Source organism: Acomys russatus, chromosome 10, assembly GCF_903995435.1.
Source record: "Acomys russatus chromosome 10, mAcoRus1.1, whole genome shotgun sequence".
In the NCBI taxonomy this organism is placed as follows: domain Eukaryota; kingdom Metazoa; phylum Chordata; class Mammalia; order Rodentia; family Muridae; genus Acomys; species Acomys russatus.
This window is the reverse complement of record NC_067146.1, coordinates 49194718-49217852: the sequence shown is the minus strand read 5'-3', so window position 1 is coordinate 49217852 and position 23135 is coordinate 49194718. Positions and strand designations below refer to the sequence as shown.

General features: G+C 42.1%; 1 protein-coding gene across 5 annotated transcripts in view; it reads right to left on the bottom strand.

The window, feature by feature from the left end:
• Magi2 (membrane associated guanylate kinase, WW and PDZ domain containing 2) overlaps positions 1-23135 on the bottom strand; it is a 1455764-nt gene that overhangs the window by 151029 nt on the left and 1281600 nt on the right. For all 5 annotated transcript variants that reach the window (XM_051152089.1, XM_051152090.1, XM_051152091.1 and 2 more), the window contains exons 11-12: positions 11881-11912; positions 5802-5991 (exon numbers count right to left, since the gene is read on the bottom strand). In XM_051152089.1, the coding sequence (XP_051008046.1) occupies positions 5802-5991; positions 11881-11912 (222 nt within the window). The remainder of the gene's footprint in view (positions 1-5801; positions 5992-11880; positions 11913-23135) is intronic.

Sequence of the window (23135 nt, the reverse complement as noted above, 5' to 3'; positions counted from 1 at the left end):
AAATAAGAATTTGCTTGAGAGAACACATGTGGGAGGTAATTTAACTAAGGCTGCTGGACCCCATCACTGTCCTGGCAATTTAGGTCAAGCATAAGCCCTATGTTCAGTTGCAAGCGTGTTCCTTGGATGGCAAGATGCACTTCTACAATTACTTAAATACCTGTCTGTTTTTGTGCCATCCATATAGTTGTCCTTTCCAGTATGAAATATCCAGAACGGAATCACGTGGCACAGTGTCTTGGAGTCAGGCCAGCCCCAGCAGTGAGCTCACATGGGCTCCAGGGCTCTCATTCTGAGCACAGGGGAAAGCTACTCCCTTGTGTGAGGTGGCCACCCCACTGTCACTTTCCTGGGCCTCTGGGAGTGTACTGTGGTAGATAGTGTCATTTTCTATGCCATCTTACCAAATGGCTCTGTGATGAGGATCAGGGGCACTGCAAACTCCACCCTGTGTTCACCAATAACACGGAAGGAACAGGCGGAAGGCCAGCAGTTGGCCTTCTGTGACCGACATGAACTGTGTGTGCCTTACACCAAGCAATGAACATTTTGATAGTGAACAACAAAAGGGAAGGGTAGAAGCCATAGTGTGACAGACACACTTATCTACCTTTATCTGTTGTAGATAATAATTTCATTTCAGGTATGCTGCTGAAAAAAAAAAAAAAAACAACTGCATCTACATTAGGCTCTTTGATGTTTTCAATTCATCAGACACGCTTATGATCATACTCCTGAGAGATGTCTTATGATGAGGGTGTGTGGACATGCTGAACCTCTTAAATTGTTATTTATAATAACCGAGGTTCAACAGGAAGAGGAAAAAGAAAAGTTTCGGTAGCTTCAGTTGTAATTCACTTCAGCTTCCAAGCAAGGCACAGACAGCGAGGGGAGAGGGTCAGGCTGTGTGGATATTTCCTTGTTCTCACTTGGAATCTCTTTTCTGCTTCAGCTGCACTGTGGAGCGTGCTCAGAAATGGTCCCTAGGACTTGATGTTAAAAAGCTCAACCTTTGCGCTGAGCCTGGCTTTGGGGAGAATGTGGCAGTAAGACAAGCGGCTTCTGTAGAATGGCGAGGCTTTCTGTTGCGCTGCATCGTCTTCGGTGGGGAGCGCCCCGTATTGCCTTGCTTACTAACAGAAAGAGGGGCTGTGACTGGCATCTACTTGTTCTTACCCCAATATATCTTTCCTAGGGGCCAGGGACAGGCAAGGCTAATCCCTTTCAGAGCAGTGATTCTTGCAGTGTTGAACTGGACTTAGCCTGCGTGATGAGACCGTGAATGGTATGGCCGGGTACTATGTGTGAAACGTTCTAATCTGTGTTTTCTCTATTTAAGTTTGCTGTGTTCTAGAGCTGAACATGGCAATTTCTAGGCCTGGGGGTGGGGGGTGGGGATAGGGGGCTCACTGGAGATTTCACCACCAAAACAGGCCAGTGCAAGAGTCATCCTAGAGAGAAAACTTGTAGAGGCAAAAACTTGATTAAATAAATTACTTGACTAAGTAACTGGAAATGCTTTTTAGTTTTAATATTAAAACTTGTTGCCCAGGATCTGTGCATTAGAAATACACATTTCTCGGCCATAATGGCTATTTCTTGAATAGTCATGTAATAAAGGGAAATTATATAATTTGTCTCTCAAATAAGGATGGTCTCTGGAGAAGGATCGGGATGCTATTAACAATGGTTTCCTTGGCTACTAGATCATTAATAAAACAAAACAAAACAAACAAAATCCCCCCAAAAATCCAAAAAACAAAAAAACCACCAAAACCATTCTCCATTGGGAAATACTATGTCAGGACAAGGATAGCACAATACATAAAGAAAATGTGGGGAGGAATGAAACAGTAAGGGCATTTTGGGAATAAGTTTTCCCACTGCCTTTGGAAACCCCGTACATGGACTAACGTTAGAGATGCTTACAAACAGGATACTTCAGATGTTCCTTTGGTATTTGCAAAGAAATTCCAGCTCTTCCTTAACTAGGTTCATCAAAAAAAAGGACAGTGAAGAAAGGCCAGGACAACATGCTTATCCAAAGGCCAAGGTGGGTTTGTCCCAGCAGCTGGGAAAGTACCAGTGTCTTTCTTTTTGCTGTACCACTGCACACATTCAACCCCTAGTGCCATTTCCTGTGTTCCCTAAGACAGCCTTGCTCAGAAATTGTTTCCCTATGTATTTCATCTTAATTTTCTAATAAGTAGACATGATCTCTTGTGCATTTTCTCTCATGTGTTTACCACAGTTTTAGAGACACACTGAGTATTTCATGTATTCTTGTTGATTGCTGTGGATCCTTGGGGTGCCACCTCTGGGCACTGTGCCTAGTGCTTTTAAATCAAAGGCACCTCCTGCCTCCTGTGTGAAGGACCTTCTTTTTTTTCTGTCCATTTTCTCTCATCACCTCATCTTAAAACATCTCATAAAGATTGGAGGTGATACTGGCTTCCTCCCAGGGTGCGCACCTGTCATGTTCGGTTCCATGTGGCCCCACTAGCCTCTGGTTGTCTGCCTTTGTTTAAAATCACATTTTCCCCAAGGAACACATCTTTATTAAGATATCCTGGGCATGTACATTAAACTGTCAACTTAATCTAATTAGGAGTCAAATGAGGCACGGCAGCTTTTACATCATTTGATAAATTTCCATCATTTACAAGGGGGATGGTGACTTGAATCCAAATAGTCCCTTACAGTTTTATAGAATGTGGGCATTCTATAGTGCTGTGGAGCCCAGGCTTGCAGGGGGAGGGGCATCTTTCTGTTTGCAAACTGCAGCCCAGTTGGAGTGTGAAAACAAAAATGTTGGTAGTTTCTGTCATGGCTGTAAGGAGGGACAGCAGGATCCATACCAAACTAGGGAGACTTCGCAGAACTCTATTCTGCACTTTCCCCTCTCTAACCAATTTTGTTTTCTGTCAGGAAGAATCTTACAGGCAGATGAATCAGGAGGTCTAGACCTAAAGCTTGTGGACACAACTCAGTTGAATATGCATAGAAGGGTTTTGCAGTAAAAATTGCAAATATGGACTTTTGTTTGGGCTTTCTATGCTTCCTGGACTTTGTGTTGATTGACAGCGAGGCTTAGGCTGGGCTTTCTAGTCATTGCTTACATTTGTCATAGCATTGCTATACTGTGTGGGAGGCCGAGGTGGGAGGTGGCCAGCCTGAAGCTAGCTTGGGCAATTTTGTGAGACAGTCTGAATAAACCAAAGAAGATAAACGAGAGAATAAAACATTTTTATACTTGGAAATGGGCAATGGAGAGAGCATCAAGGGCTGGCAGGGCGAGGGGAGGGGGGAGAGGAGCTCTAGGAGGTGGCCAGTGAGGAGCTGCATAGCGAGCATGAAAGCAGCCCATCCTCATTTGGCTCCTCCACCTTCAGGGACAGAGTTGTCCTTACCTTCCCATGATTTCTGGGTTTCATTCACACTCCACTGAGTGTTATGAAATAGCACAGTAGAAGGGCAGCGTGGGAAAGGAAGAAATGAGCTTGTTTCTCTGGGCCTCCTGACAAGTGAGACCTGAAAATGTGCCTGCGACCTTGAAATGTTAGCGTGCTGATGGATGCAGGAGGGTGGGCTTTGCAGTGTGTGGGCACAAGCTCTGGGGGAGGGACTAGTTGTTGCTGCTGCCGCTGCTGCAGAGGGAGGAGATTGGCAAAGAAAGAGATGGGAAGTTAAGGTGAGTGCTTTGCTCAATCCCATATGCTATGGAGGAGGAAAAGGAGGAGGAAGAGGGGGAGGAGCAGGAGGAGGAGGGCACTGAGCAGAAATGGAACTGCCAGTGCTCGTTACGGAAATCCATATTATTATACAGTTAAATGAGAGTCATGTACAATTCCTGTTCAGAAACTGAGGGCATGGCTGTCTTAGAGATGCTCAGGCCGAAGATGCTGGAAGCCATACAAGCATGGCCTCTGTCCCGAATTGCCCAGCTTTGCGTTGTTCTGGAAACTGCACTAGGGCCGAAGCAAATGACTAACAAAGGCACAAAACCAGGAGGAAACAACTCACCACAGCCCTGACTGCAATTAAGCAAGGGCTTGGGGAGGACCAAGTGGGAACATCTACGGCTGTTGTCTTCCTCCCGTCACTTGCATTTTGGTTTCTTTCCCCAGTAAGTTTGCTAGGGCAGGGCGCACTGTTCGTTTCCAGTGTCTTACCACGGTGCTGAGTGCAAAGTGACCAAGATTCAGGAAACACTTGAGAGTGTTGAAGCAGAAGTGCAGTAAGAGCTGGGCTGATATCTTTGTGGTTACTTTTCCTTTCTTTCTTTTTTCACTTTAATGAACACCAGTCCTCCAAATTTACACCCTGCATTATTGAGCTATAACTGCCCACTTTTGTCTGACGTCACTGTAGTGGCTGCCCCAAGTATACAACCCTCTAAAGATATTTCAGTCCTTTTATCCAAGAGAGGCAAGAGGGAAACACAGTAACATGGAGGTAACTGATGACTTCAAAGTGTAAGCATGTGCAGGTTCATTTTGATGGAAATGATTTCTCAACGGTTTTCTGTCTACCTAAACATTTTATCCACCAAAATTACTTCTACAAAATGTTACAGAGGATGGGGAAAAGGTATAATGTTCGCTTTTTCCTTTTACTGGCTGGGTGCATAATTCTCAGCCCCTGGACTCATCAAAAGATTAAGCAAGTTCAAGATGTCTGAGACCACACACAGCCGAAACCTTCCCAATTCATGCTGCAGCTGGTGAGGGGGAAGCACAGGGAGTCAGCGACTGTGAGGGGAAGTGCTGGAGACCAAAGCCTTTCCAACCACGCTTGATCTCTCTGTCACTTCTCATATCTTTAGTATTCAATGTCATGTTTTACGCGGCCGTGTCATTTAGTTTCCACGGAGGAGGTGACCTGGACAATGTCAGGAAGGGGACACGACCAATGTGTGCTTGATGTTAAAAGCCCAAATAACTCCAAAGGTCTGAAAATAAGGAGACAGACTTTAAGGCGAGGCTCAAACCACCTGGGTGTGTTAAATGGAAGCAAAGGGTTCTGGCTGAAAAGATTAGTACCTGCTTCTCCCTGTTTTGGGGTCGAATTGAGTCATGCCTCTGGGCTGGAAAAAAACTTGCCTGAAATTCTGTTTTGCGTATGGCTTGGACTTCACGGCTTCAAGGCAACACAATTTAAGTTTTAGATTCAGGGTCAGGTTGGATGGCTTAGAAGTTCAAAAACTTGGCTTTGTTTTGTTTGGTGACTTGAACCAAACTAGCAACCCCACTCCATCCTCATTTCTTCAGGGGCTTAGAGGCAAATGTGGAAAATGCAATTTAAACCCAGAAGATACTTTTAGAAGCAATAGGCTCTTTAAGTCAATGAGTATAAAGATTAGTGTGGTTCTGTCACACCAACGTGACTGTAGCTAATCATAATATACACACACACATATATATATATATATACATATATATATATATATACATATATATATATATATATTTAAAATTAGGTAAAAAGACGGGGTTCTAAATATTCTTATAATAGTTATCTTCCTTTGATATGCTAATTATCCTGATTTCATCCTTCTACAATATATACATGTATGGAAACATCACACGGTACCTCATAAAAATAAAAGTATTCCCACTTAAACGTAATTATACAAAAGAGAAGCCAGGCTTTAAAGACAATTGTAGACCAGCTGTCTTACTTTGGAGATGCCTTTGTGCCCCAGAAGGTAAAATCATGGCAGATCATTCAGCCCCCACATCTCCCCCAGGCTGGTGCCGGCCACTATCAATGCACCCTTGCTTTACAGGGCTGTCACTTACGCCTACTTTCATAAATGGCTCTCGATTTCTCATAGAGCTCATATGGGTCAGGCTTCCGTGGGTCAAAGGCCTCTGTTGAGTCAGGAAAGGAACTCCTGTGAAGGGCTGGTGGGAAGGGCAGGGTCTGTGGTACGGCCGGAGCAGATAAACTTGTTTGAGGACTGCCTTGGTTCTCCCACCGCTCCATCATCTAAAGGAAAAGGAGAACAGAGAGCATGACTGATGATGGCTCCATCATCTAAAGGAAAAGGAGAACAGAGAGCATGACTGATGATGGCTCCATCATCTAAAGGAAAAGGAGAACAGAGAGCATGACTGATGATGGCTCCATCATCTAAAGGAAAAGGAGAACAGAGAGCATGACTGATGATGGCTCCATCATCTAAAGGAAAAGGAGAACAGAGAGCATGACTGATGATGGCTTTGGCCTGGCTGATTCCCTTGTTACCTTTATGAAAGACTTTCTTGCCTTGTGGACTTTGTCCCCAAGAAGAGTTCAGTACACATGACTCTAATTCTATCTAAGAATGTGACATAGGCTGCTGTAAGTAAAAGTGGTGCCTGGGGTTGGATGAAAGGTAATACAACCTTGCCACATATTAGCTAGGAATTTCTGGCCAACGCTTCATTTCTGATTTTTTTTTCCTTTATAAAAATAATAGCGTGTATCCCAAGATAACTTACGTTTGTCTGTTCAGAAAGAGGGTAATATTTGCCTTAATTTATTATACAACTCTAAAACAGAAAAGGAAGCAGCCTATTCATTATTCACCTAAGTACATGCCGACCACCTCTTAACTGCTGCACATCCCATCGCTTCCCCTTTAGTTTGTATGTCTAGGACCATCTGGGATGGATGAACTGCATTCTTCTAGAAAGTCTCATTCACTGTGGGTGTGGTCATGTCACCTCTAAAATATCTCTATTAGCACTATTGCTAACTTCTTCCAAATTGGCCTTCAGGATTCCTGACACCCACCACAGCATGGGGACATAAATGAAGCCAGAACTACCAGCAGCAGCCTTTTAGCAGGAAGCCTGCTGTTACCTGCTAGTTTTCCCGTTCGTTCCACTAGCAGCCCATCCTCCACACCTGACTCCTGTCTCCCTACCTCTTAACAGGCGGCATGTATAAACTGCATGATGATAGCCTCTTGCCTCAGACCTTGCCTGTGCAGGGTCACTATGGTGCTTAGGATCAAAGCCACATTTCCGTCAGGGGGACTGCTCACTTTACACACTGCCACAGATGTTTCTCCTTCGGTCCCTGGCCCCGCCCCGCCCCCTCCCCCACTCTTTCCTGCCTCTGAAGCTTTGCAGACCTTTTCTATTTCTCCTCCTACCTACATCCCTTCCCTCATTTTACTGGGATACTAGAAGCAGATAGACATCTCCTTTCCTAGAAGAGCTGGCCCAACCATTTGGGCGACCCTACTCAACTTTACTCCCTCAACCTCAGTGTCGCTTACTATACCCAGCTGTAAATACAAGCCCCATTGTAGTGGGTATTCAGAAAGCACTCTTGGTGAATTCATGAACTCATAATTAAAATAGGGACACCTAAAACACTGATATGGATATATAGCTTTGTCTTTGCTACTTCTTCTTCTTGCTCTTGGTTTTACACTGGGTATATTTTAGTCAGAATCCCAACTGCCATTCATACCTATCAGTTACTAATACCCATAAGGCTGGAAGGGATGTGAGTGGCCACATACACCTGTGCTTTCTAGACATGCTGTGGGCAACAGCAGTGATCCCTCTGGCTCATCCCACCCCCCTGGGACTGTGGCAAGGGTTCTTGTTGAAACCAGACATAACAAACTTGGGAATAAGTAGGCTACTGACTTCTAACTCAGTAAGACAAGATTTAAATTGTTTTCTGTATGGGATGCTACCCAAGATTTCATTTAGATAGTTTTTATAGCTAGCAAGAATGAGCTCAGCTGCCTCACCTTAAGTATAATCTCTACAAGTACAGAGGGCCTGACGTCCAGCAACACATCTTGGTTAGAACCAACTTATACTTCTAATAGGGGTGTCTGTTTAAACCATTACACCCTGGGGACAAATTTTTGTGTCATAAAAATTGAAGCTAATTTTGTGCTCACTGGGGCGTTTACTTCTACTCAGTAGAAACCCTTAAACTGCATTTCAAAGTTAATGAAACATTCATAGAAGAAAGGATTTTTTTTTTCCCTGTCACCTGTAATGGTGACTTTGATGGGGTCACAACTTTATCTAGACATTAGGTCACAATCTTGTCTAAAGGCATACCTTCTTAAAATGATCGGTTCAACTGCTTTTAGGTGCCACATGGACAAAATCTAGCTGTACTTTCTCAGTTCTGAATCCATACTTAAGATGCTAAAAGCTAAAAAAGCAAATACACTAGAAAAAAGCTCTAAGATGGGTGTTACCATCCCACTTGCCAACACAAGGCTTCAGGAAATGTCCATTTTTTTTCACCTTTTGCTGTGGGTTTTCTAACACCCACATGTGTTTTGCCAGTATGCATATTACTCATGTATAACTACTGAGGGAACCATGCTTCAGGTGAAATATTGGTATTTCTGGAAAGCAATCATAAAGCTACAGAGAAAATAATGCTTTGGGCATTTTAGGGGAATGTTTCTGTGGCAGATTGACAAATTCTATAACTTCTATAGCCCCGAGATTGGGAAATTAGTCAAGAGTCCAGGTCATGCCTAGTAAAGCATCCATAACTTCTTGCAATGACATTCATCAAACCTCAGGGTGCTTTCAAAACTGTAGAATAGGAAAATCCCTGACTGTAGGAAAGTAGACTTCTAGTCTTCACCCCTCATGTAGCTCCTAGCCTGCTCCCTCAAAATGGGCTTACTTAGGATCTCCAACCTGGGAGGCTATCAAGTAAACCTTTACCCTGGCTTAGAGACACCCTGGATTGTGGCTGGAAGGCCAGTTCTGTTGACTCCACCTCACCTCTGAGAGACCTTCGTTTCTAGATTCCATGAAGACCTTGAATTCCTATCCTGTCCTATTGCCCAGGGCCCTGGGTCTTACTTTTTGTGCCTACTGTCTTCCTGGCCTTGGGTAAGTCACAGTTTATTATACTCGCTAGACATTTATCTCCCAGCGAGGCTTTCTGGGATTCTCTTGTCTCCATGGTGACCGTAACTAGGTTGATATTTGTAAACATCTTACTAGGGAGACAATGGGAATGAAGTTATTTTTTTATGTGTGGGAGAAACTTTGCTGTCTTTGAACTAATGAATGGTCAATGAATAAATAAATGAGCATCTGACACGCTGAAAGCACAGCCTCTGAACTATGGGTGGCTAGAGAAAATATATAGGTGATACCCAGACATCAAATGGTAAAACAGAGCAGCTCATTGTTGTGGTAATTGCTTTATCTGCAGTTTCTGACTCTTGGGTGCGCATGGGAATTAGAGAGCTTAGGAATGAGATCGGCCTTCCTCCAATAAAATATCATTTCTGGAATTTGTTTCCTTCCTTTTGAGGGCAGGATAAACATAACTTACTAATTCTAAACCTACTCTTGTACTATGTTGGGCTGGGAGATGAAGGCCTTAGGTTTGATTTTACGCTTATATGCTTAGGTACTGCCACAAGAAGATAGTGAGAACTCATTATGAGTAGCAGCTTACTTGTTAAGGAAAACCCCTGAGTGCCACTTGGCTGAGACCACGTAGGAGGCTAGGTCTCAATTAGGATGTCATCAGCTTTACATAAAAGATGGGTCAGACTCAGTGGGTATGGAATATTCCCTTTAATTAACCATTTAGCACATCGTATTCATGTTGTGGAGTGATTTGCTTGCCAAGGGTCTGTGCACTGGCATCTGCTTTCTCTACAGTGATAGATGTTTGTATTTCTGAGCTCCACATACAGAAGCGCTGTTGTAAGCACTTTACATGGATTAACTCAATCCCCACAGCGACAGTCAAGAGGGCATTAGCTTTACTCCCATTTTACGAATATAGTCTTTGGGATGCAGAGGTCTTAAGCAGCTACTTTGAGGTCATAACCAAGAAGGAAAGGCTGCAGCCCTTGAACCCGGGCAGCGTGCTTAATTGTCTGCACTCTAGCCAACCGGGGCTTTTGTGAACTCTTTCGGTCCTTAGCCCAAGGCGTTTTGTGCAGACACATTGAGGGCATTCAACCAAAGGCCTTATGTGTTTACTCAGCCTGCAATCTGGAAGTCCAGGCCTTAGCTCTTGTCAAGATGCACAGGTTCAGGATTAATTGTATGTTGAGTTCTATGAAGCCTTTTTGGGAATTATTGACTATGGGTGTAATTACTGCAATGATGGCAAATGCTGTAATTAGGCCAAATGACATAATTTGTGTGACTGTGGTACAAGTAAGGAAATCGCTAGATTGCATAATTGTTGCACCATGGTGAGGCTGCAAGGTTCCTGGTTAAATCAGATGAGGATGCTTTTAACCACGGAGCCCAGATCTGAGCTGGGGATGAAAGGAAGGGACTGTTTAGAAGCTGGCCAAGGTAAGCCACATCTCATTTCACACATTTAAAAGTGCCTCTCTCAAAACTGCAGACACAAGGAAGTAATTTACTAAGTTCGAAGCACCCTGCTTTCGCACTTTGATGTATTCTTTAGGCCAGATGAGCCAGAGTCATAAGTGAGGCTCTACTTTGTACGTGTCCTGCTTTGGCACCGTACCTGTCCGCCTGGAGGATTTAGACATTCTGTTAGGGTAGCATATTCGAAGTCACAGAAAAAAGGAGGTCCAAAAAGCCAGGCCAGCTTAGGAGACTTAGGCAGTTACTATTGGCATAGCTTGGGTGTTGAATGCCCTTGTATTAAAGACTTAGGCCCTGGACCAGCATGCCTGGGAAGTAGTGGGACTTGGGAGAGGGCACGTACCAGGATGTGTTCTTTAAGAGGATTATAAGGCCATTTCCTCTTCTCTCTTGTTCCCTGGCTTGTGATGAAAGCAGCTTTCTTGTCATGAGGTGTGCTGCTTGCTTTGAGCATCGAGCCAGTCAATCACAGATAGGAACCTTCAACTTTCTCTAACCGCTAAACCCACTTAGCTAACCTAGCTTTAAAAAATTGAAAGTGACTAATTTCCCATGTTAGCATAAAGTTTCAACATCTTTAAGAGAGAAGGAGGACCAGAGAGGTGATGGTAGAGGTCACCAGTATTTGAAGACTACTAGAAACACTAGGGCATGCTTATAATGTATATTATATGATACAATGTATCCTATAGAATATATGATATAATATATATATAGAATGATACGTATGATATATACTCAGGATATTTATTATATAGTTACCTATACAGAGCTAGAATATATGTGCACACACATATATTTTTATCTATAGACATTAGAATGTAAATAAAAATGAAAACAAATTTTTAGAGACCATATTTAATTCTTAGGACACACCTCCAACCTATAGTATGCGTTAGTTTTAAAAACTCACACAAAATGTAAAGTGTTTTTGTCATGTCATCCTGAATAATGTTGATGTCTATTTTGTAATGGTAATGGGGATAATTATAGAAGTGTAAGCTGAGCTATTCTTGAATTGGGGGCACAATAGAAGACAAAAGGTTAGTAAAGGTGACCATGCATCTTCGTTTTGGTAGAAACAGTCCACAGCACTAACTGGTAAGGCCTATTGTGCAGGATATTTTCAGTACTTTTCTGCTTCAGCATACCTTACAGTTCATATGTAACTTGCATTAATTACATAGGTTGTGCATTAAAACCTGTAACCAAGTTGTCAGGCCATCGGTGTGAAAACAGGCCATATTTAATATTTTGCTCATAAGTATCCTTTGTATCATAGCTAGAGAAATATTAAAAAAAACTTTAGTATGCAAAACATTTAAAAATGGACATAATTATGGCAAATAAGATGACTTATCCTTGCATTTGAGGACAACAAGGGGCAGAAGGGCATAGAGGGTCTGTCCTTGTGATCTCCTGGAATCTCAGGGGTGGAAGAGCATTTAAGGTCCCCCAGTCCCTCATTATTTAATGGGCTTACATGGTAAACAGAAATAAAGAAAGAAGCATAGGAATTCCAACTTACAGGCTTTGGAGTTTTCCATGGAGAAAAGAAACCTGGAATAAAGAAAGCAACATTTGAACGTGGAAAGTAGACCCCTCCGCCATAAACAGACAGCACTGTGTTAAGCTGAGTGTATTTCACTTCCAGTGAGTTGACAGCGCCACAAGCAGCTCTGAAGGGCTGAGCAGCTTTCCCTCCAGGAGCTCATGGAATCTTGGGAATTATATCGGTGGGCCTAGGGTTATTTTTCTTCACTTGACAGGTGACAAGAGACATGAGTGGCAATGGCAACATCTGCTCTAGCAGGCCCAACCCCGAGCCATGCTTAGGGGCTTTTGTCACTCAGCATGAGCAGGAGAGATGGAGAGAGGAGAGAGATAAAAAGTTCGATTTTTATAGGTAAATATGCTGACTTAGTGTAGGAAATAATTCTGGGCTTATGGACCCATTTCATGTACATTAAAAAACAACAAATATTTGTTATTCAATACATCTCTACTAAGACCCAGGTCCTAGTAAATCTTGCATGTTACTACCTACTTCTGACATCCCACTGTTGCAGGTTTCTATTATCTTTATGCCTCAATGCTAGCACATGCTACACAAAGCAGGACAGTGCTTGGCTCTAAAAAGCAAGTGAAAGGATGCTTTGGCCTAGCACTGGGACTGACATAGACTGACCCCCAGCAATTAGAAACATGATCTGCCACACACAGGAAAATTACCTTCTTCTCATATCATATTTTCCCTCATATTTTTATTAGGACATTTTGATTATGTCCAATAAAAATGAATCATTGAGACTGTTCCTCATGCCATGGTAAAAATCAAGACTTCCAAAACGGGAAGAGTTGACAGCCATGGCCCATTTATGGGAAAACTCTGCAGAAACTCAGACACAGAATTATCTAGAGGCTTAAGGAATCCAACTCAGGCATGTCAAACATCCTGGTTACTCCTCAGCGTGCAAGACAGTGCACCCTTCCGTAAGCGGAGAGGACATGGTGCAGTCCACCACGCTTTCCGCTCTTCTGGGGACCGGCTGAGCCAGTGCGCAGGTGTTCCCGCCGCACAGCACTGGGAGAATTAACATTTGTCTCACATACGCTGTGCCCAACTCTTTTTTTTTTTATATGTCATGAAATACGTTCTAGTCAGTGCATGGTTTGGGTATAAGGACTTAATCACAATCTGACTGAAAAGAATTGAAGGCAAAATTTAAAGACTACATACATTTCTTTCTTTGGCCATTCTATAAAATGTCAAAGGCAACAATATAACCATGAGTTTAAACCACTTACCATTTTTATTTTTTTGTAAAATTGGCAATTTTGTTTTTTGTTTTGAGAAAGATGTCCTTTATACATTTTTACCGTATCCAAACATTCAGATTTCCTTCCTCTCCCCCTCCCAGTGCTCTCTGTCCTCAAGATGCTGAGCTTGCTGCCAGGTGCCTGGAGTTTTTCTGACTTTGATGCAAAAGTACTTTACATGGTCCCTCTGTGATGGAGCTTTTGTCTCCACATAAAACATTACTTAAAAGATAGTCTTCCTCCTACAGAAGACGTATAATCACCTGACCCCATGACAGTTATAATGCCAGAACCGCAGTGGCCTAAGAAGGACACAGACAAGGAGAGTGATGATAAACCACCACCTTTCATCGGATACCACAGCTTCCTTTCTGATAAAACTTTCCTTCAGGCTCACCTCACACCAGGGGCCAGACCCAGGATATCACCGTTCTCACTGAGGGAGTGTCTGGAGTATGTCTACTGCTGAGGGACACTGGGTCCCAGAGGCTGCCCTCTTTCAGTGTTAGCATGAGGAGTTCGGAGATAGGTGAGAGAAAGTACCAGAATATATTCCTTAGGAACAAATAATACACACCATCTTTTCTGGTTTTTTATTTTTTATTTATTTATTTATTTATTTTTGAGACAGGGTTTCTCTGTGTAGCCTTGGCAGTCCTGGACTCACCTTATAGACCAGGCTGGCTTTGAACTCACAGAGATCCGCTTGCCTCTGCCTCCTCTGGTGCTGGGATTACACAGATGTGTGCTACTGTTCCCAGCTAATATACACTTTCTTTAGGGTCAATCTGATTAAAGCCATGCCTCTCAGATACACTCAGTTTAGTCCTGATTTAGTCAGAAGGTCATCTTTTATACATGTTTAACTTCCAATCTTCTGCACAACCTCACTGACAGAACTATAGAAATACTAAAATAGAGTGGTTCAAAATATTATATAAATGTGGCATATACTATAATTTCTTGATGGCCTCCCTCGAAAGCCTAGTCTACTCCAAATAACATTTAACGAAAAAAAAATCACAAAGAAACAAATAGAATCTTTTAAGAGGCATTCAAGTTATTATATTGAGGTTTATTTCTGGTTGTTTTCTGGTAAGAGAAGATCACCACCTCCCAACACCTGGGACACCTAATGTATACACACATGTACATGCTTACACATATATGTGTATAGTCATTATATGCAGTAATTTCTACCATCATTTTTATTTGATATTTCTTGGTACACATCTTGTAGGCAGGGAGAATTTTTAGTCGAAGTTTTTGTGGGTGGGTTGCTGTTCCTCTCTCTCTACCAGGAGACTTGCCTGTTGAGAGGGTTTCCTCTTTAGTCTCTATGGCCCCTGCTACTAGGAGTCTGCTATAGTCCTCCCTGCCTACAAGATGTGCAGGGATAAAGAAAGAGCAGAGATTGAGGAAGCGTCCAACCAACGCCTGCCCAACCAAAGTCTTTCCGCATGGGAGAGAACCAATCCCTGGTGCTATTAAGATACTCTGCTATGCTTGCAGACAGGAGTCTAGCAGAACTGTCCTCTGAGAGGCTCCGCCCTTGAGATCGAAGCTGAGACACACAGCCAAACATGGGGCGATGGATGCATAGGAAGCCTTGTGGAAAAGTGGGAGTGGGGAGAAAAGGACATGGAGGAGACGGGTGCTTCACAAGAAGACAAACGAAGCCTACTAACGAGGGCCCAGAGGGGTCTGCTGAGACTGAAGCAGCGAGCAAGGACCTTGCATGGACTGGACCTAGGCCCCCTACCATGATGCAGCCAATGGGCAGCTGAGGTTCCATGTGAGTCCTTTAGTAAGGGGCGCGGGGGCTGCCTCTGACATAGACTCTCTTGCCAGGCCACAGGGGAAGGGAACACGCTCAGTCCTGATGCGAGTAGATGAGCTGGGTTGGAAGGGAAGTGGGGGCTCCCCTTTTCTGAGGAATAGGGGAGAGGGATGGTAGAGAGGGAGGGAGGGAGGGAGGATGGGACTTGGAAGGGTGGGGCTATGACCAGGATGTAAACCAAACCTTTTTTCTAAACTGCATTTTGTTCTTGTGGTTCACCTCTTCTGTCGACCACAGGGGTCCCCAGGACCCTGGGCTCTTGAAACAGATTTTTCCTGGTGCCCTAGTTTACCCTGTCCTGTGCATTTCACTAGGCCTGGTTTGATGGGACAATTGCCTTTTCAGCTTTTAACTGCTTACTCCAGGGAAACGAGAAGAGATATAAACCCCTTTTCCTTGGGCCTTTTAGAGCGAAGGCCTTCCTCCTTGTAAAACCAAGGCCATAGGAAAAGAGCTTTTTCCCCCCTCTTTAAAATAATAGCAGTGGCTTCTTTATGGTTTAGTTTCTGGCATTTGGTCCCGTCACTGCTATAGAATGTGCATATTAGAATTCTCCCGAGGGGATTGAAATTTTGTTTAATTATTTGTTTCAGCAATATACAATTCTACATACTTACAGATTCAAATGCATTTCTTGAGTTTTGAGTTTTGAGACCACAAAAGCAGAAGGCTTTAAGGTAGCACTCTGAATTAAATAAAACATGAGTATTACAGATGAGCAAGAAGTTTAGCTGCATCTGAGTGGGAAATTCAGATGCATCCTCATATAAAGTGCATCAGACAACTAAAAAAATCGGTCACTTTGGAAACATATAAAAATCTATAACTCCACCTAGAAGTGTAGTAAGGTGGGAGGAGAAAGATAGAGCAAAAATAACGATTTCCTTCATCATCTGGAATGTTGCTTTGGGAAAAACCTCAGAACTCTGCGTTTCCATACAGATCCCTGGGTTGTACTGGATGCTTATTCATTAGGAATTGGACTGAGGACTGGACTGCAGAGATGCGGAGCCCCATAGCCGTGTGGATGTTACCCAGGACCATGTCTGCATTGCGCTGCTGTCAGCCACAGTGTTTCTTCCTAAGCAGAGTGTTGTGAGTGGCTCTTTCCAGAACAGATTTCTGACACGTGCTACCTCAAATGAAAGGAACATACTGAGGAGGAAATCAGGGAAACAGTTCCATTCACAGCAGCCTCGAGGATTACCTAACCAAAGACTCATACAATGAGAACATTCTACCACACCGAAGCAAGACACTGAAGAAGACACCAGAGGGTAGAAAGACCTCCATGCTCATGGATGGTAGGATTAGTATTGTGAAAATGGCCTCCCTACAGAAAGCACGTACAGATTCAATGCAATCTTCATCAAAATTCCAATGCAAATTTTCACACAAAATGAGAAAAAACATTTAAAATTTCATATGGAAACACAAAAGAAACAGGGTAGCAAAAGCAATTCCAAACAATAGTAGCTAGAGGTATCCTGATCCTGGGTTTCAACTCATACTAAAGATCTATAGTAATGAAAAAAAAAAAAACCAGCATGGGGACTGGCATAAAAACAGGCATACTAATGAATGATATAGAATTGAGCTACCCACATGCAAGCCCACACATTTATAGCTCCCTGATTTTTGACAACTCGGCCAACAATACACACTGGAGGGGGAAAAGCCAACATCTTCAACCAATGGTGCTGGTCAAACTGGATAGCTACATGGGAAAGAAGAAAAGTTGATCCTTATCTTTTCATGCTGCACAGAACTCAGATCTTAATGGGTCAAGGGCCTCAACATTAGACCTGATACAAGAGAAAGTAGGTGCTGTCTTGAACTCATCAGTGAAGGAAAGAACCTTCTGAGAAGAATCCTAGTAGTGCAGGCTTTAAGGCCAACAACTGACAAATGGAACCTCATAAAATGAAAAAGCTTCAGCCAGGTGTGGTGGCACACACCTTTATTCCCAGTACTTGGGAGGCAGAGGCAGGCAGATCGCTGTGAGTTTGAGGCCAGCCTGGTCTACAAAAATGAAAAATCTTCTGTAAAGCAAAGGACACTGATATTCAGGGGAAGAGGAAGCCTATACATCGGACAGGGTTAGTATCTAGACTCTATAAGCAACTGGAAAAAAAAAAACACATCAAGAAAACAAAGAACCCAGTTAAAAATTGGAACATGGAATTGAAGTGGAAATTCTCAAGAGAAGAAATGCAAATGGCTAAAAAGCACTTAAAAATGTTTAACATCCATAGCCATTAGGTAGCTGCAAATTAAAATTACTTTGAGGTTTTAACTTATTCCAATCAGAATGGCTAAGATCCGAAATAAATGCTGGCATGCACTGGTGTGGGCGTAGGGAACGGGGCAACCTATTCAGGACTGGTATAGCCAGTATGGAAATCAGTGGGAAAAGTCTCACAAACTAGAAATGGGTGAAACCTCAGGATCCAGCTGTAACATTCTCAGACATATGCCCTGAAATATACCATTATAGAGGCAGCTGCTATTCATGTTCACTGATGCTCTGTTCACAAGCGCTATGAATTAGAAACAGCCTAGATGCCTGTCAACTGATGAATTGATAACGAAGAGATGTGGTACCTTTACACAATGAAATGTTACCAGGGGTGAAGAAAACCAAAATTACAAGATTTTCAGGTGGATGCATGGAGCTAAACAATCATTCTGAGAAAGGTAATGTGGACCCGGAAAGACAAATGTTTTATGGTGGTGGTGGTGGTGGTTGTTTTAATCCTTCATGGATGCTCTCTGAATCTTCAGACACGTGGGTTTCATTGGAATCTCCATAGATGTCCAGGAATTAGAGGCCGTAGGAGGCGGATTTCAAGGGAGGGGAGCTAGAATACAGTGGTGTGAAGGATTGAAAGGGTTAAATGGCGAGTGAAATGAAAGGCAGGGTACAGGAGGGTAAGACAGCATTGAAAACATTCCAAAGAAGGCACACAGAAACCTATATTACTAGAGAAGCTTTCTACATATATGCGTGTGTGTGTGTGTGTGTGTGTGTGTGTGTGTGTGTGTGTAGTTTAACTAGAGTTACCCTGCAAGTTACCACAGGATAGCAATTAACCATTCCTGACACTGGATTTTTTGTCTTTGGGATATGGCAAGTGAGGTCCCAAGATCCCAACATGACAGCCTATTGCAAACACTCATGGTTTCCCTCTAGGACTTGATGGTAATACGCTACTGCTGAGGACATGCACTGAAGCTGCAAGACGTGGAGAAAATCAGACAGGTACTAACCTGGAGGCTTCTCCCGAGTGGGTAGCAGTCGATAGTGCTGGAAGGTAATTACCAATTTTAGCCAGCTGTGAACCGTGTGAGCTACAACCACGATGGCTTGTGCGTCTCTGTGATAATTTACAGTTACTTTCACAGGGTTTCAGGATGATGAACAGTCTTAAAAATCACTCCCTTTGAATAAAAGACCGCAACACAGTGAGCATCCGCATTGGCTCACCACTATATAAATGTGGAACAATGCCAGGATGGCTTTTTGAGATTTCCTGAAAGTTCTTCAAATAGAACTAAATCTTGAAATGCACTTCCATTCTTCAGCTGATACACTAAGTGCCTGTTGCAAAACGTGAGTTGAGTTATTTAGCGGGACAACCTTGTGGACATATGAGTCAAGTTTTAAAGATTTTGTTACTGAAATTTCATGCATCTTAAGGAGGATTCTGCAGTTAGCAGAATGATAGAAATGCTGGGGAAACAATGTCCTGATTTTTTCCTTAGGCTGAGGAAAAGGAGTAGGAGCCATTTTGAAATAAAGTCTGTTTCTTTACAGATTTCCATACACTGTGTCGTTGAAAGCTGTGTATCTGTTTGCCTCAAAAGAAAGACACAATAATATGGAAGTATTTAATGGTACTCTAGTGGACACTTACAAACACTCCTTGACTGGACACTGCCTCAACTTACATGATATATAACTTCCTGAAGGTGTGAGAATAATATGCATGTGGTACAAAGTTAACTTTGAGTTTTGATCTTTTTCTAGGTAGCTGTACAGTAAGGTCTCTCTCAGGGTGCTAGGTGCGATGTCCAGCAGCAGCCCTAGTCAGCTGCATAAGCCAAAGAGGATGCAACTCACGGTCCACAGGACTCAGTGCTTCAAAGCTAGAGTCCTCACTTCGCCAGTGGTATTAGTTGTACTTTAAATAGGACAGTGCCTTTCTTTATCAAGACATAAAGCCATTTTGAGTCAAGGGTCATCGATATGCTTTAATTAAAGTGGCAAATTTTATGTCACATAAATATTCACTAAATATATATTTCACTATATATTACACACACACACACACACACACACACACACACACACACACACACACACACACACACACACTTGAGACAGAAAGTTATCTATCCCAGGTCAGCCTTAAACTGATTTCCCTGCCTCCACCTTCTGAGGGCTGGGACTCAGATGTGCAACCTCTAGCCCGACTCATTTGGCTCTTGGGATGAACTTGCATGCATGACTCCTGAATGTTAGGCAAGCACTGGACCAGCTGGACCAGCCCCTTGTCACTCTTGCAGCATCCTTACGGAGGCCCTAGGAAGACAACCTTTCCTAGTGCAGTTCTGAAGCAGTTCAAGAAGCCTTGGAAGCTTCTCCAACAGATGAAACTATTTTAAAAAGGATTCCCAGAGGGTGGCAAAGCACCGGAGGCTTCTAGAATTTCCAGTTTGGACTAATTTTGGAGAAAAGAAAATGCTACTAATAAAACTAATCCTTACCCTTTCATTTTCTTTCAGCTTGGCAAACAGACCTTTTTTTTTTTTTTTTTTTTTTTTTTTTTTCATAAAAAAGACCTGTTTTTGGTAAATGTAATCCAGCAGAGAATGAACAAATTCCCACTAAATCTGTTTGGTGTTGCCCAGTTCCTTCCTGTTTTGATGGGTTCCCGTGTTTCTTATTAAAATTCATTAAATGGGCTAAGCTCTGCAATTTCTGTAGATAATTTGTTTAAGCTACTTGAAGTAGGTAAAAGGGCAATTTCTCTTAATGATACTGACCTAGGCTAAGAAATGACCTTTTCCTTAAGAAATCAGGGATGAAACAATGCTGGCAATATTCAGCTCAGCCAAGCAGTTCATTCAGTGTGCAGGTAAAAAAAAATCTCATGTTGCTTGCCATTTTGACTTGGAACAGGATACTTTATATATAAATCAGAAGTATGTAAAAGTTTACATAATGATTCTTCTGCATATTGTATATAAAATAATTTTTTGGATAAACACTACAAAACTGTTTTCAAATATTATTGCTCCTCTGGCTTGAATTTTATATATAGAGAGCAATCTAACCATTTCGAGGTATCTCAATGAGCATCAAGCAGGATAAATCTGAACACTCTTTTGATAAACCAGGAAGATGAATAGCTTCAAACAGGAAGGATAGTGTGTGTGATCTTAATCAGGGTAAAGTGTGCCTGTAGAAAATATCATCAATTACAGAGGGCATTGTTTTTCTCCCTCCTCCTTTGTTTTTTCCAGACAGGGTTTTTCTATATAGCTCTGGCTGTCCTGGACTCACTATGTAGACTAAGCTGGCCTCGAACTCACAGAGATCCATCCGCTTCTGCCTCCTGAGTGCTGCTGGCATTAAAGGCATGTGCCACCACCACCCGGCCTTACAGAGGACTTTCTTTAGGAACATAACTTGGGTCCTTTGGAAGAGCAGCAAGTAAGTGCTCTTAATTGTTGAGCCACCTCTCCAAACCCAACAGAGGCTTTCAGTTTGTGTTCTAAACAAGACTGGGAACAGAGAGAGAAAGCTGCTTGGGCTCATGGCACAAAGTAAACACGAATGAAATGAAGACTATCAATACACTGTAGTAAAAAAAGCCAATCTCTGAGAGTTAAAAGGGAATTATGAAACAGGAAAGAATAAAATAGAGTCGGGAGGACAGGATAGAAGATGGAAACTGGGAAGGACAGATGACATTAATGAATTTAAAAGATCATGTGGAAAACTACCAGTTTTAGTGAAGAATGCTACCAGACTTCTAAAGAAATGTTAACAACAACAGTCTTCATATTATTCCACAAAATAGAAATAGAAGGAAAAGAATTCATTTTATAAATCCAAAGTTACCCTGGTACCTAAATCACATAAAGACCTAACAACAACAAAAAATTACAGAACACTTTTATAAACATAGACACAGAAAATTCTCAATAAAACACTTGAAAAATAAATCCAAGAACCCATCAAAAAGATCATTCACCATGATAAAGTGGGCTTCATGCCAGAGATACAGGCATGGTCTAACATATACAAATCTATAGTAATCTACACAGACTGAAAGACAAAAAAACACCTGATCATCTAAGTAAATGCAGAAAAGGCCTTTGACAAAATCCAACATTCCTTCATGTTAAAAGTCATGGAGAGATTATGGATACAAGGGACATACCTCAACAACAACAAAAAGACAATATACAGCAAGTCCCCTCCCCATATCAACGTAAATGGGGAGAAACTCAAAAGTAATTTCACTAAAATCAGAAGCAAGACAAGGTTTATCACTCTCTCCATACCTGTTCAATATAGTACTTGAAGTCTTAGCTAGAGCAATAAGACAACTGAAGGAGATGAAGGCAATATGAAGTATAAGGGGATATGTTGTGGTTTTTCTATTTGCAAATGATACAATAGTATACATAAGTGACCCTAAAATTGCACTAGGTAATTGCATTAGGGCTTTCCCCCCTGAGAAACACTTGCAGCAAAGTAGCTGGACACAACATTAACTCACAAAAGACAAATGAACTGAGAAAGACATTGGAAAAACAACATCCTTCACAATATTCTAAAAAAAAAAAAAACTTGGTATAACTGTAATCAAGCAAGTGAAAGACTTGTATGATAAAAACTTCAAGTCTCCAAAGAAAGAAACTGAAGAAGATATCAGAAGATAGAGGGATTCCCCCATGCTCAGGGATCAGTAGGATTGATTTAGTAAAAAATGGCCATCTTACCAAAAAACCATCTACAGCTTCAATGCAATTCTCATCCAAATTCCAGCATGATTCCTACACATCTTTAAAGGGTTATTTTCAGCCTCACATGGACACACTCATTATAAAAGAACTGCAGGAGGTATCACCACCTTTCATTTCAAGATGTGCTACAGAGCTATAGTAATAAAACAGCACGGTATTGCCACAAAACAGACATATCGATCGATGGAATCAAATTAAAGACATGCACACAAGCCCACATGTGTACAGACACCTGAGTTTTGATAAAGAAGCCAGATGTACACACTGGATAACATAAAAGCATCTTCAACAAACGGTACATGTCAAACTGGATGTCTACATGTAGAAGAATGCAAATAGATCCATACTTATTACTGCACAAAACTCAACTCCAGGGCGACTGAAGACTTCAACATGAATCAGGACACACTGAACTGAAGAGAAAGTGGGGAATTGTCAGAACACAGAACATGGTCCAAGAATGGAGCTGTGTGAGGAGATTTCTGAGTTCTTGTGAGAAAACAAGAGTCTTGTGACTTCAGTTTCTTAAAAAACACAGAATTGTTTTTGGAATGTGTTTTTTTGTGCTTTTCCGAGGTGAGGCAGATAGGAGTGAGCTTACTTCAGCTGTTTTGATCATGTTTTTGCCATGTGTGGCTTGTGATTGTACACAGCTTGAACTCATGAGAACTTTATTCAGGTGAGTAGTCTTAACCCTCTGAATATAAATTATCTGATGCTCTGAATAAAGTTGGCTACTTCAGGGGACTTTAGTATGATGATTGGGCCCCACTCTCCCAGGTTCTGGCTGTCAACTAGGGCAGTAAACAGAGATTAGCCTGCACTCATTGGCACAGGAAAAGGTTCTCTGAACAGAACACCATTATTATTAGCAAAGGCACTAGGATCAACAAGTTATAAATGGAACTTCATGAAACTGAAAAGCTTCTGCATGGCAAAGGACACTGTCATTTGACAAAGTGGCAGCCTACAGAATGGGAAAAGATTTTTTACCAACTACACATGTGATAGAGGACTAATATCCAAAATGTATAAAAAACTCAAAACAAAATAAACAATGAAAACAATTCTGGATATGAACA